This window comes from Sceloporus occidentalis, unplaced genomic scaffold (assembly GCF_023333645.1).
Source record: "Sceloporus occidentalis isolate IW3139 unplaced genomic scaffold, rSceOcc1.0.p SCAF_19, whole genome shotgun sequence".
NCBI lineage: Eukaryota > Metazoa > Chordata > Lepidosauria > Squamata > Phrynosomatidae > Sceloporus > Sceloporus occidentalis.
The window spans coordinates 15,642,558-15,654,603 of NW_028316999.1; the positions used below are offsets into that span (position 1 = coordinate 15,642,558).

The 12,046-nt window shown below is 38.9% G+C and overlaps 1 protein-coding gene across 1 annotated transcript in view; it reads left to right on the forward strand.

The window, feature by feature from the left end:
• LOC149302503 (protein MMS22-like) overlaps positions 1 to 12,046 on the forward strand; it is a 40,884-nt gene that overhangs the window by 21,476 nt on the left and 7,362 nt on the right. The window contains exons 14-16 of the mRNA XM_089482571.1: positions 9,202 to 9,383; positions 9,584 to 9,734; positions 11,850 to 12,009. Of these exons, the coding sequence (XP_089338697.1) occupies positions 9,202 to 9,383; positions 9,584 to 9,734; positions 11,850 to 12,009 (493 nt within the window). The remainder of the gene's footprint in view (positions 1 to 9,201; positions 9,384 to 9,583; positions 9,735 to 11,849; positions 12,010 to 12,046) is intronic.

The window sequence follows — 12,046 nt, forward strand, 5'->3', positions numbered from 1 at the left end:
GTTCAGGGCTATTTTAGCTCTAGTCTTCCTCTTGTGCGCCATCATTTTCGGGGCACGAGCAGGATATACACTTGACAAGCTTAGTACAGACAGAAAACAGGCGATAACAAGCTCTCAGTGGCTGGGTTGGCAGGGGAACTGCAAGCGCACTGGCAGGACAGACCCGGCAGGAACGCGGCTGGAAGCCCTCTCGCAGGGCACACGGCAGGAGCATGGCTGGACGCCCTTTGGCGGGCCACACGCTGGAACTCTGGTAGAGATTCTGCCAGACCGCAGCAGACTGGCAAGCAGCTTCCAGAAACAGACAGCAGCAGCAGGACAGCAGGCAGTATTGAATGCTGACCAATGCACAGTACAAAGGATGATCCGAAGACTAGTCGCCGTTCAAGCCAAAGGTCAGAAACCAGAATATCACAATCAGCGGGGTATCAAGGGACAAACACTAGAACAAGGTCAGAGTCCAAAGCCAAGGGTCAAACACAGAAGATGGATCAGATGAAGCATATCAGTAGCTCAGTACACAAGGCCAGGAACACAATGCTCTAGCACTAAGGCTAGGATAATGCCCCATTTATATTGGGCCTTAATTCCCTGAACAAGAGGCAGATGTGGGAAGAGCACACAGGAACAACATGGCCAGGCAACAGCAACCCAAGATCCATCTGGTGGAGTAGTGGATAGGTGATTCATCCGGAATCCCACAAGGTTGCTGGTTCGAATCCCTGTGGATCCTGACAGTTGCTTTGGAAGAGGAAAGGTATCCGTCTCCTACACCATGGCAATGTTTCCTTCCTAGAGAAATTAGATACATTTTCAAGCATACTAGCCTCTTTGAGGATGACACTTAATGTAGGTTTGTAAGGACAGGCCCCACCTTGGAGACTTTAAATGGTTAGGTAGGTGAGAGTAGGAGCACTCAAGAAGAGTCGGGTCAACACAGATTTAATAAGCTGCCTCAACCCAAGCTAAATTAACAATGCTTCAATTAGAAATAACACACATGAGATTCAGTTCCCGTAGACAAAGCTCTCTCCTTATTACCATTTGGGAGCTAAGGTGAAATAAGTGTATGGTGTTCAGAAATCAATGCCGCACATGCTTATTTATTTTTTCAAACCTGGTAGAAAATTGAACATTTGCGAAAAAGAATTGCTGATGGTAGAATATATTTTGTAAGACCTATAAATGGCTCCTTGTTTTCAATAGGTATGTGGTTTATTTTTTCAACCAGCTGTAACTGTACACAGAATAGAATGACAGCTGGCCCTTGTATATACCATTGCAGGTTTGCTAGCTTTTCCGTGTACTGTAGCCCATCAAAATAAGTCTAATGAATTCAGAAATGCATTGATTGTCACAGCTCTGGGAAGATTATGTGTAGACAGGCTTCAAGGGATGGGGGGAGATTTGTGGAATGCTTACTGCATAGAGCAGACAGCAACGCTCTAAGACAGCTGCAACCACAGTGGTATTGCTTTGATCCTACAGAATGAAAGGATGGGAGGATCAGCGCAGGTCTAAATGAGATTACAGCTGGTTCGGCTGCTTATCTGGTCTAATGCCAACTAGTGTGGCTTTGCACCTCCTAAGGGGTTTACAACAGAGACTGTTTATCAAGTATCGTCGGTTTACTCAACACAAGCAGGCTAATCCTCAGCCTGAGCGTGCAGTAGGATTGAGTGAGAGCCAATATCAAGTCTGTTGCAGCCAGGGTTTTTACAGAGACCCTTATTTTCGTTCATTTCTGAGGTAAATCAGAAATGAGCTAACAAGCCATTCTTTTGTGCTCAACAGCTTTATCCGATCTCAATACTGTTAAAGCACCTATTAACCATTAAGTCCCCATAGGTACCAGAGTATATGGTATAACAACAAGTGTTAGAACTGATGTTGTACATAGTGTAAATCGAACTATGTTTTATCAGGGGCCATCACTACTCAACATTCTTTTAAAACATAACTTTAAAAAAAGAACATTAGTGGAAATGTACTTAATTATGATTATAAACAAACATTTCTTTAATCTTTGGCAATTCTGTACTGAATATTTTTTAACTTAAAGGCTTTCTGGCCAGCAAAATATTATATTATCTGGTGGCAGGCCCCCTAAACCCTAAGGGGTTGTTTTAATGCCGAATAAGGAAATACTGTGAGGAAAATCACACCCTTAGGAGAGATTAAAACATTCTAATTTTGTTTTTCTTAATGTTTTTCTAACATTTCCCCCCCCCACTTTATTCAAACATGTTACCTGTTTGTGTTGCTAGCTATTATTTTACTGAGAGTCAGATGAAGGGTTATGTAACATACAGAACGTTACAGCAATTAAAAAAAATAAGGATACGTTATCTGATAATATACTTTCTTATTACTTACTGTTCTTAGTGTCTCAATAGAAAGAAAAATACCTTAGTGAATCATAGTGGTCTAATTTTTGAAAAAACAATTGTCAAAGAATAGCACAACTAAATCTGATTTATTTTTCAATATGTGACGTGTGTGTGTGTAGTGGACAGCCAAGGATATTTGTAAGATTTTAAAAAGAAAGTGTTATAGAAAGTAATAGACTTGTGCAGATTTGTACAATTTTTTTTAAAATGTTAATGAAATTTCCCAATTTCGTTAGTTTGAACAAAATCGGGGGGGGGGGGGTGAAGAGATCCCAAAAATAACAAAGCAGCTCCTAATTTCTGTTTGAATTTAGTTTATTTATTTTTTATTCACGCTCACGCTCTCACTCTCAATGGCTCCCTGCCTTCTCCACTAACTGCTTCCCTGTCTCCTTTTCCAGAGCTCCGCTTGTTCTCCTGCCTCCTGTTCTCCTGGGTTCTTTCGTCATCCGCTTCTTCCTGGTATCGGCTCCATTAATCAGGCTTCCCAAAGCATTTCTACAAAAGGGCGGGGGAGGGGCTGTCTCTGTGGCTCTGCCTTTTGCGAATGTACTCCAAGAGGCCATAATTATGCAGACAGACCCACGGAGAAGCACTTCTGCACCTCCGTTTCTCTGCAGTTTTCTGCGGAAATGCTGTGGGAGAACTGGTCAAGAGAGCTGATACCGGAGACAAGCAGACAATGAAAGTAGACAGAAGAACAAGAAGAAGTGGAGCCGCGGAAAGAAGGAAACAGGGGCACGGAAGTAGTTGACGGAGAATGTATGGAGACATTGAGACAAATTTTGTTTACGAATGGTAAAAAAAATCTCCAAATTTTGTCCAAACTTGAAAGGGCAGGAAACAAAATTTGTTGTCCGAAAACAAATGGACCAGACACGAAACAAAAATGTGTCTGCATTGTATTTGGTCCATCTGTACATGCCTATTAAGTAAATGTAAATTTCACTACAAAGCTTATAACCTAATGTCACTAGACTGTCAAATTAGTTTACTTGTAAAATTTCTAAACGTTCAGTGGCATAATCTCAGAACTGCCCCCTTAAATATCTCAAGATTGTAAGATTCCGAGCAAGGCTCTATCCACCTAATGTATCAGTTTGCTTTAGTCTGTCAATTCTAATCTTGTCATATCCCTTGAACCCCTTCACGACAAAACCCATACATGTACTGGCTCACAATGCAATGCATTCATGACAAGGCCCATCCGGGCTGCTTTCAAAAACCTGCAGCGTTTCCAATGTGATAATCTGTTTTGCAGCATCCATGAAAGCCTCAAAAGTGAGGCGTAGCTTGGATATTGGGATTAAAGCCTCTCCAAAAAATGGCCACCACCAAACTGATCAACAAAGATGGCCGGCTAAAACAGAGCTCAGGAAGCGATCAGCAATTCATACATAAAGTAGAATGTATGTGGAAAAACACACAAGAAAATACTATGACGAAGTCTGGTGGTAAAATGTGTGCATGGAAAAAGTTAAAATACCAGCATTTGTAATTTCCAGGGGTGTATATTTTTCAAAAATGTGATTTGATGGGGTAAATTGAATTGGGTCGCTTCAAAGATGTCCCAAATAACACATAGGAGCAGGATGATCACATATAAAAATTCAAATTTGAAAAATGCCCACTTTCCAAATATGGCCTTTTAGCCCTGAACAACTCAACCAACCCAAGCATGGGGATATCACTGTACTCAGGAGTTACTGTTGAACGTATATAGGGGTGCTTTTTGACAGTGACATATACCAGTAGCTGTAAATTCATACTTGAAGTAAAATGTGGGGGGGGTGCAAAAAAATACTACTGCAAACTTTGGCTGGTAGAATGGTGTTAAAGTGTGTGCATTGAGTTAAAATATCAGCGTTTTGAAATGCCCAGGGGTGTCTATTTTTAAAAAAAATATATGATTTGATGGGATAAATTAAAGTGGCCAGCTCTAAAGATGTCACAAATAGGACATGGGGGAAGTGTGACCACATTTAAAAAAAATACTTTGAAATAGCAATATGCTACTTGTACCCTATAATGTGCAAAGAAAGCAAACAATACATAATAAAAACATTGGGTATTTCTAAACTCAGGACAAATATTAGAATCTATTTAGTAGGATTTTCATTAGTTTTTGCAGATGAATAAATTTTTTTAAATAAAAGTGAGAAAAAGTCCTTTTTTAAAATAAATTAAAAAAAAGAAAAAAATTGCCATTTTATTATTTTTTATAGTAAATATGATAAAAAAAATCATGGAATGTAAAGAAAGCCCTGCTTGTCCTGAAAAAAAGAAAAAAAAAAAATACATGTGTGCGGGTGCACTAAATTGTCCCAAAGTGTACTACAATTAAGAAACTTCTCTCTTAAGAAGTGCTGTGTAAATTGATGGCACTATATAAATAAGAGATAATAATAATTTTGGAGTTTACAAATCCATGAAAGTCTCTTTATGTGCCCATGTGTATCCTCTGTCATTAAGAAAAGCAGTATGAGGGCCTCAAAATGCACTTCACACTGATATTCCCAGAAACACTATTGAGGTTTAATTTGATATTTTGTCATTTCCTTGTTTGTATTCCTTCTCTCGCCACCTGGAGTCAACAACCATACAGTTAAGCTGCATTACGGGTCATAGAAACAGCCTGAAAGGTTGTGCGTTTAGTTTCATTTCATGTAAACTGGCATTTTTGTTTGCTACAAAATAAACATGTGACTTAATTCCCGTGCCCAATGTGGTTTTGCGTGTTTCTGTGCTTTTTTTTTTTGTTAGAACACATAATAGTGTTCTTCTGGGATCCTTGCTGCATATTGTATTTTTTAAAATTAAATGAGCAGTATATATTTTTAGATTGCACGATTCTTACTACTGTCACATTGACATCTCCCCACCACTTAGCCTTTTCTCTAATTTTTCTGAGATGTTAAACATATTGACATGACCTATATTCTGTATTTTTGTGCAGTCGGACCAATGAAGTTTTAACTTCAATATATGCAAAACTAATTTTCGAATGCATATTTTTTCCCTATCTGGCGAGTAAAGGGACACTGCTGTAGCTAACCAATTGTTGATGGATTTGTCTCATAATCAAGGTCTGATTGTAATTTTGATGATCCGTTAGCATCATTTGATTCAGAGAGCTTTTATAGAAAAAAATTCAGAAACGTTATTCCAGAAGTGATGGGGCCTTTGATCGATGCCACCAATCATGCATGTCAGCTCTGTCTGGCCACATTATTTATTGGGTGACCTGAATGCTTATGGGAAGCTATACTTTATAAAAACTTCCAGTAGCCTGGCAACATATTTCAAATCGGAAGGCTTAGGTTACTGATCAAAAGCCTTAAACATTTTCAGACCAGCATGGGGAAATTGCATTGTGTTTGTGCGAGTTAAACAGTGACACAATTACAAGATACTTTTACTTATTACTTTTACTCAGGAGGAAAATCAAAGTTAGAAACATGCTAAACATGCAGCGAAAGCAAGATTTATATGTTTAACGAAATGGTTTTATAGAAGCGTCTTCTGGTCTTTGGATACATGTTCACCTGCTGAACTACACTTTATTTATAAGCATTCCCCCCTGCTGATATAATGGTCACATAGTGAGTATGCTTTATATCAGTAAATTGAGTGCTGGAGAAATTCTGTGTGTGTCGTATTGAGATGGATGCATTAAGCCTGCATAATTTGTGGACCAAGATATATTATTCTTGGTTCCAGACTTTTACAGATCCAATGTGTAAAGTCATGACTAGGTACATTCAGGTTGTTAATTATGCTTTTCTCCGTATGATGGCTACACATGACCGTACCTGGGACCTTCCCATGGTAGACCACCCAGATCTCTCCTTCTGTTAGTGGCTTCACCAGGCCCATTAGCAGCTCTTATAAACTTATATTAGCCTACATTATTTACTTTTTTTTTCTGCTTTCTTTAATGTTTGGACTATAGCTGGAGGATAGCAGGTGTTTAGAGATTATAGCTAATACAGTATGTGCCCTGCATCCAACTGGAATAATGAGCTTGGTGGTTGTGAGACCGAAAAATATTATTCAAGCATAAAGTAAAATGTTCCCTAGATTACGGCGTTACTCTTAAGCCAGGGCTGGAAGAATTTGTGAGGAAGAAGCTTAATATCGTTTAGGAGTCCGCAAGAGATACACCTGCAGAAAATCCAAATATTTAGGTGCATGCAAATTGGAGCATGAGTTCTTTAGTTAATGGATTTAGAAAATGAGACAAATTATTTAACCCCTCCCCACCTGCCTTTGCTAAAAACAGGGAGCCTATTACAGTGTGCTTTTTGTGCATGCTCAGTAGAACTACCAATCAAGTCAATGTGGGTAGCAGCAGCCAGTGACAAGTGTGCTGTCTGAACACTGATGTTTTGCTAGCATACGTTCAATTGGCTGCTGCTTTAGTGGAAGTGCTAATAAGCATATGCAAGACGTAGAGACAGTCAGGGATGGGAGGAAAATGAGACAAAAGTCTGATTCCAACTCCAGTAACTATAAACTGCACGCTCCAATTTGAATGGGGCAAAATGCATTGGCATATATATGCGGAATGGACTCCAGCATATGTGAAGGAAATTAAAAAAAAAAAAAAAAAAAAAAAAAAAGCAGCTCTCAGGACTGGACTGTTCTTCTATATAAAACAAGTTATTTTTGGGAAGTGGACACTAACTTGTAACTCCTGTGGGACATCTGTTAATTCAAATAGCAATGCAGAGCCATGGAGCTCTACTTGCTGATCACTGTAATTGGCAGCAATGGGGATCAATGTGAAGAGTTTCTCCCTCTTCATAAAGTACTATGAGTGCACTATGGCATATCAGGGGGGTATACGGCATACCTCGGGAGGACGGAGTGACATATTTGGGGGTATAAGGCATATAGGCTATATAAGACATATGTGGGGAGGGCAGTGTGGCATGTCTGGGAGGGCAGTGTGGCATGTCTGGGGAGGGCAGTGTGGCATGTCTGGGAGGGCAGTGTGGCATGTCTGGGAGGGCAGTGTGGCAAGCCTGGGCTCAAATATGCATAACTGGGGGGGGGGCATGTTGGGAAATAAAAACAAGAAATGCATTGTTATCAGGTTTTTTATTCTGCAGTTTGTTTCTTACATCTTACGTTACTTTATTAAATTATTTTAAATAAATGAAAATTTACATATTTTTTTTATCTGATTAATCGAAAAAATAATCGGCCAACTAATCGATTATGAAAATAATCGTTAGTTGCAGCCCTAAATAAAACATAGTGTAGTATGTAAGGGGGCATTTTGTTCTCTTTATAAAATAAAAACCATATCAATGTGAGGAATTACTTTACTTAAGGGATGTTGTTGAACATAAATTGAGGGGTGTTATCAGTGGGACCTAATTTGTAGAAGAAATCCTATGTAAATTGCAATTTTTTTTTAACATTTAATTCATACTAAATGACAGACCACACAAAAAAAAAACATGGTAAAGAGAGAGCCTTGGAAAAAAATGATAATTTGTGCATTCTCTTCCCAACTATGTTTATCGTGCTCTGCATTCTTTAACAGTAACCATTTCTCAGGTTACATTTGATTACACAATGATTTCTACCAACAAAGTAATAGCCATATCCTGTCCTTCTTTCATCCTTTACACCTTTCTCGGTTTACATCACTAGTAAATGACCATGTTGCTATTATCCTCTAAATACCCAGTGTGTAATTTTACAGGACTGTTTATATATTAATAAAAACAAACGTAACGGTGTAGCGAGTGCTTTAATGTGCAGATTGAATTGGGCTGACCAGAAGATGAATGGAAATGGCGCGGATGGTACGTTCCTGTGGATTGTTTTTAATAAGCATGTTATTTGGTTCATCAGACTACCGCAGTAATGCTTTGAAACTAGCTCTGCCAGACAAATTTGTTAATGCCTTTTTTTCCCCTCCCCCCTTTTCAGGGAACATTGATTCCCTGCAGACATATCTCTATTAAACCTCTAGAAAGTCACAACTTCCAAATTAGATTAAGTAGCGAGCACGGTACTAGAGGAATCAAAGAAAATTGAGTGTATTATTGAATTCATGCCACATTGTCTGCAGAAGTGAGATGCTTTGTATGGCTGCGACGTTTGTCCTTACTGTACTAACAAAGCTGTGGACTCGGTCATGTAATATCATTTTCTGAAATGCATTACGAGATCTTCTGCTCGTCCTGGCGTAGACTTGTGCCGTTTCTGGGTATAAAGCTGGGGTTCAGCAGTTCATCTATTTCCTCCTTTCTTCGGTACGGATTGCTTAAAATGACCCTTCGAGGGGTGGACATTGTGATTCATTAGATTTTGTGGGCAAATTATGGCTGAGCATGCATTATCCTGCTACGATCATACTGTTTCTGTGTAAGGTATTAGTTTGTTCATTGAAAATATATTTGCAGACTAAGCACACATCTAGGTATTTTGGTTAAAGATACTTGGGTTCAAGCATCCATTGACTGATACTGTCCTAATGTGGTAACTGTTAATATATTAACGTGAATGCCATCTTTATTTATTGTTGGTGTGCTTTGAAACAAAAATGCACAATGCACAGGTTTGTCACAATGTTTTCGATCCTTAAAAATGACCACAACTTTGCCTTAATTATGTAAAACTCCACCGGTCCAGGTAATCGAAAACCCGGCTATTATTTTGTCGTTTCTAGTATTTGCAATTAACCAGTCGCCTCCCGGAGGGGCTGTTGCAGACACAGTACAAGAATGCCGTGTTAATGTCCTATTTGTATTGATTAGTTTGTAAGATTGTGAGTTATGTTCCTTTTTTTCAGGAGCATCCACAGCTGTGCGGCCCAAGGACGTTGGAATGGAGGGCCCCATGCGCAATGTCTGTCAGTGGTGAGAGAGCGCCATCTAGCTGTGGGTAATGCTCTCTGGAGAAATTTCTTCCCTTTCTTGAAGAGCCTGAGACTTTCACAGACACCTCCATCCCAGCTTGCAGACACAGCTGCAGGTCTGTGTTCTCCCGTCCCGCTAAGTTGCACCTTTTATGTTAAGATCCTTTATTCAATGCATTTTTGTCTCTCACCTATAAGAATCTGTGAGCTGTATTTGCAAATCGAGTTCCTTGCGAGTTCCGAAAAATAACATTAAAATTGTGTGAAATGTCTCCTAGAAAATGTGTATGCAAAATCTGTTTACATGTCTAATCAGGCTATACCCTGTTGGCTTTGGACATGCCCAGCAGCGCACCTTCAGAGCTCCAGCCACAACCTTTAGTGTCAATAATGCAGCTTTTTGGATGGGATGACATGATCACTCCTCAGCTAGCGTCACGTTATTTAAGTCATCTGATATCAAACAGGTAAGAAAGGGGATGTAGGCCATTCTTGTATGCAAACCTGATACTGGCTTCAAAAGTTTTTCGATACGGTATTTTGTTAGAGAACTGGGATTTAACTTTTAATCTTGAAAAATGTAAATTCATGTAAGAGTCTTAGTTTAGAAAATGGTGCACAATTGTTACCAATTTGATGGTATTCAGTTGTCATTAATGTTGTCTTAAGAGGCGTTTTTTTGCAGCTGAAAAGGAAAAAACAAAAACCATGCATTTAGGGACAGTAATAGGCTGAAAAAGCTAATGCTGCTCTCCTGAGCTGGGGTTTCGTGAGCAGATGCATCCTGATAAGTGGTTTTTGAGTAAGGCCATATAGCCGCATAACTGAGATTTTTCCACCCTAATCATGGCATTCAAAGACAAATCTCCCAGAAAGGCTTTTTCATATGTAAGGGAATTTAGTTTTATTAAATGCTTTTGTGGAGTAATTTTGCCTTACAACGTCAGGCTTGTTGTTTGACTTACTTAAGAGACCAGGGATAACATGTTGGTTTATTATATGTATGGAGATCATGAGAGGCCATGTAAATCTACGTGTGGCATTTTAGTGTCTGTCTTTAGTACTGTCTTTTTTGGTTGTACAAACATAGCTTTTTTTCATATTAATTTGTTAAGAACAAAGAAACAAAATTTGAAAAAATAGTAACGTGCTAGCTACGGCTATCCCCGAAAGCTGTGTGTTTAAGTCTAGAGCACAAATACAGAACTGATTAATTCATGTTTAATTTGACAAAAGTAATGGTAAAAGAGAACATACAAGAAATACATACAAAACTGTATAAATACTAAGGATAAAAACACAGAAAACTTACATAAAACAAAAGTAAAATAATTTGTTAGACTCTCGAGATTTTACAAGCCCCTTGTCAAATCTGCTCAATAATGGAAATTCTATTATCAGGTTTCCATTCTTATAGGAATCTCTCTCTTTGTGTCTGGGACACGAGAATTCCATTTGATGTCAGTGGGAGAGATGCTTGTAGCCCTAGTACTTTATGACACTCCTAATGAGCTGGATCGTAAAACCTGACAGCAATTTTGGAAATTTTAATACATCTTATTTTGGTGTTATGGTACATTGTATGGTGATAACACTGGGGTGATCACACCCCTCATGTTGTTACAAGTGTACAGGTACCGAACAGCTAGATGACCCATCGTTAGATGAAGAGTGCAGGTCCGGAGTCCCCTGTGTGACCTCAGTGCCTGGTCCCCTGTAGGATTTTATGGCACCCAGGAGAGGACACCTGATATACCTTGAAGATGCCCTGCTTGGCTGCTTTTTTGCCCCACTTATTATATGGTGGGTTCTGGCCATGATTACAGATAACCTTCATGGCAGGATGAAAACTACATTTTCTCTACTTCATGCAAGTTGCCTTGTTAACCCTTAAACATAGGCACTTTGCATGACAATGCATATATCATCAGATTTAGATGGTAAAAACTAGCATTAAGTATGTTTAAATTGTGGGGAAATCAGGTATGATCGCATAGTGGAACTGTTCTAATTTTCAGTATATTTATGCAAGGTCAGAGTGTGGTTTACACTGGATATGACCACAAAGGACATTTTCTCCCATGGAAATATATGTTTTGTTATTGTAATCCATAACTTTTATTTATAAAGAGCAACTCTAGCATTTAAAAATGTGCATCATTGTGTAGATCTGCCACAGTGTTACATGTGAAGCACCACAATTGTTGCCTCAAAATAGAGGAACATAATGCGAGATATGCAGGAATAAGTGATGGCTCTCTTAAGTTTGCATGGATATTTACAAAGATATCATTTAAAGATGTGACTGTTTCATCATTGCACTGTTGCATGTTTCGGTGCAGTAGCCACATTGCTGCCTTTTTAAATTGGTTATTCAGTTGATTTTTTTTCTCAGTGTTATTTTTATTTACCACCCCGAAAATGTTTTTCATTAGCATCATTGTGGTCTTAAGGTTAAGGTAAAGCGTCTCCACCTCCAGCGATACTTCCCTCTGCATACCTTTTTTTTCCCGGGAAAATCTTGTGATATGCCAGTTTGTCACACTTACAAATATTTTTAATACTTCCCTTTAATGTCCTAGTGCCTTGACAGAAGCCCTCTCTGGTATTGGCTATTCATCTTATCAAGCGCTGACACTTCGGGCTTGGATTAGATGTGTATTGCAAATGTTTATTGATCAACCCGTTGGTGCAGCGATAAGGACAGACTCTGAACAGAGTGAGTATTATACACATCTTGAAGCAGAAATAAGTGGCACAAGTTAAGCAGTTTGTCCTC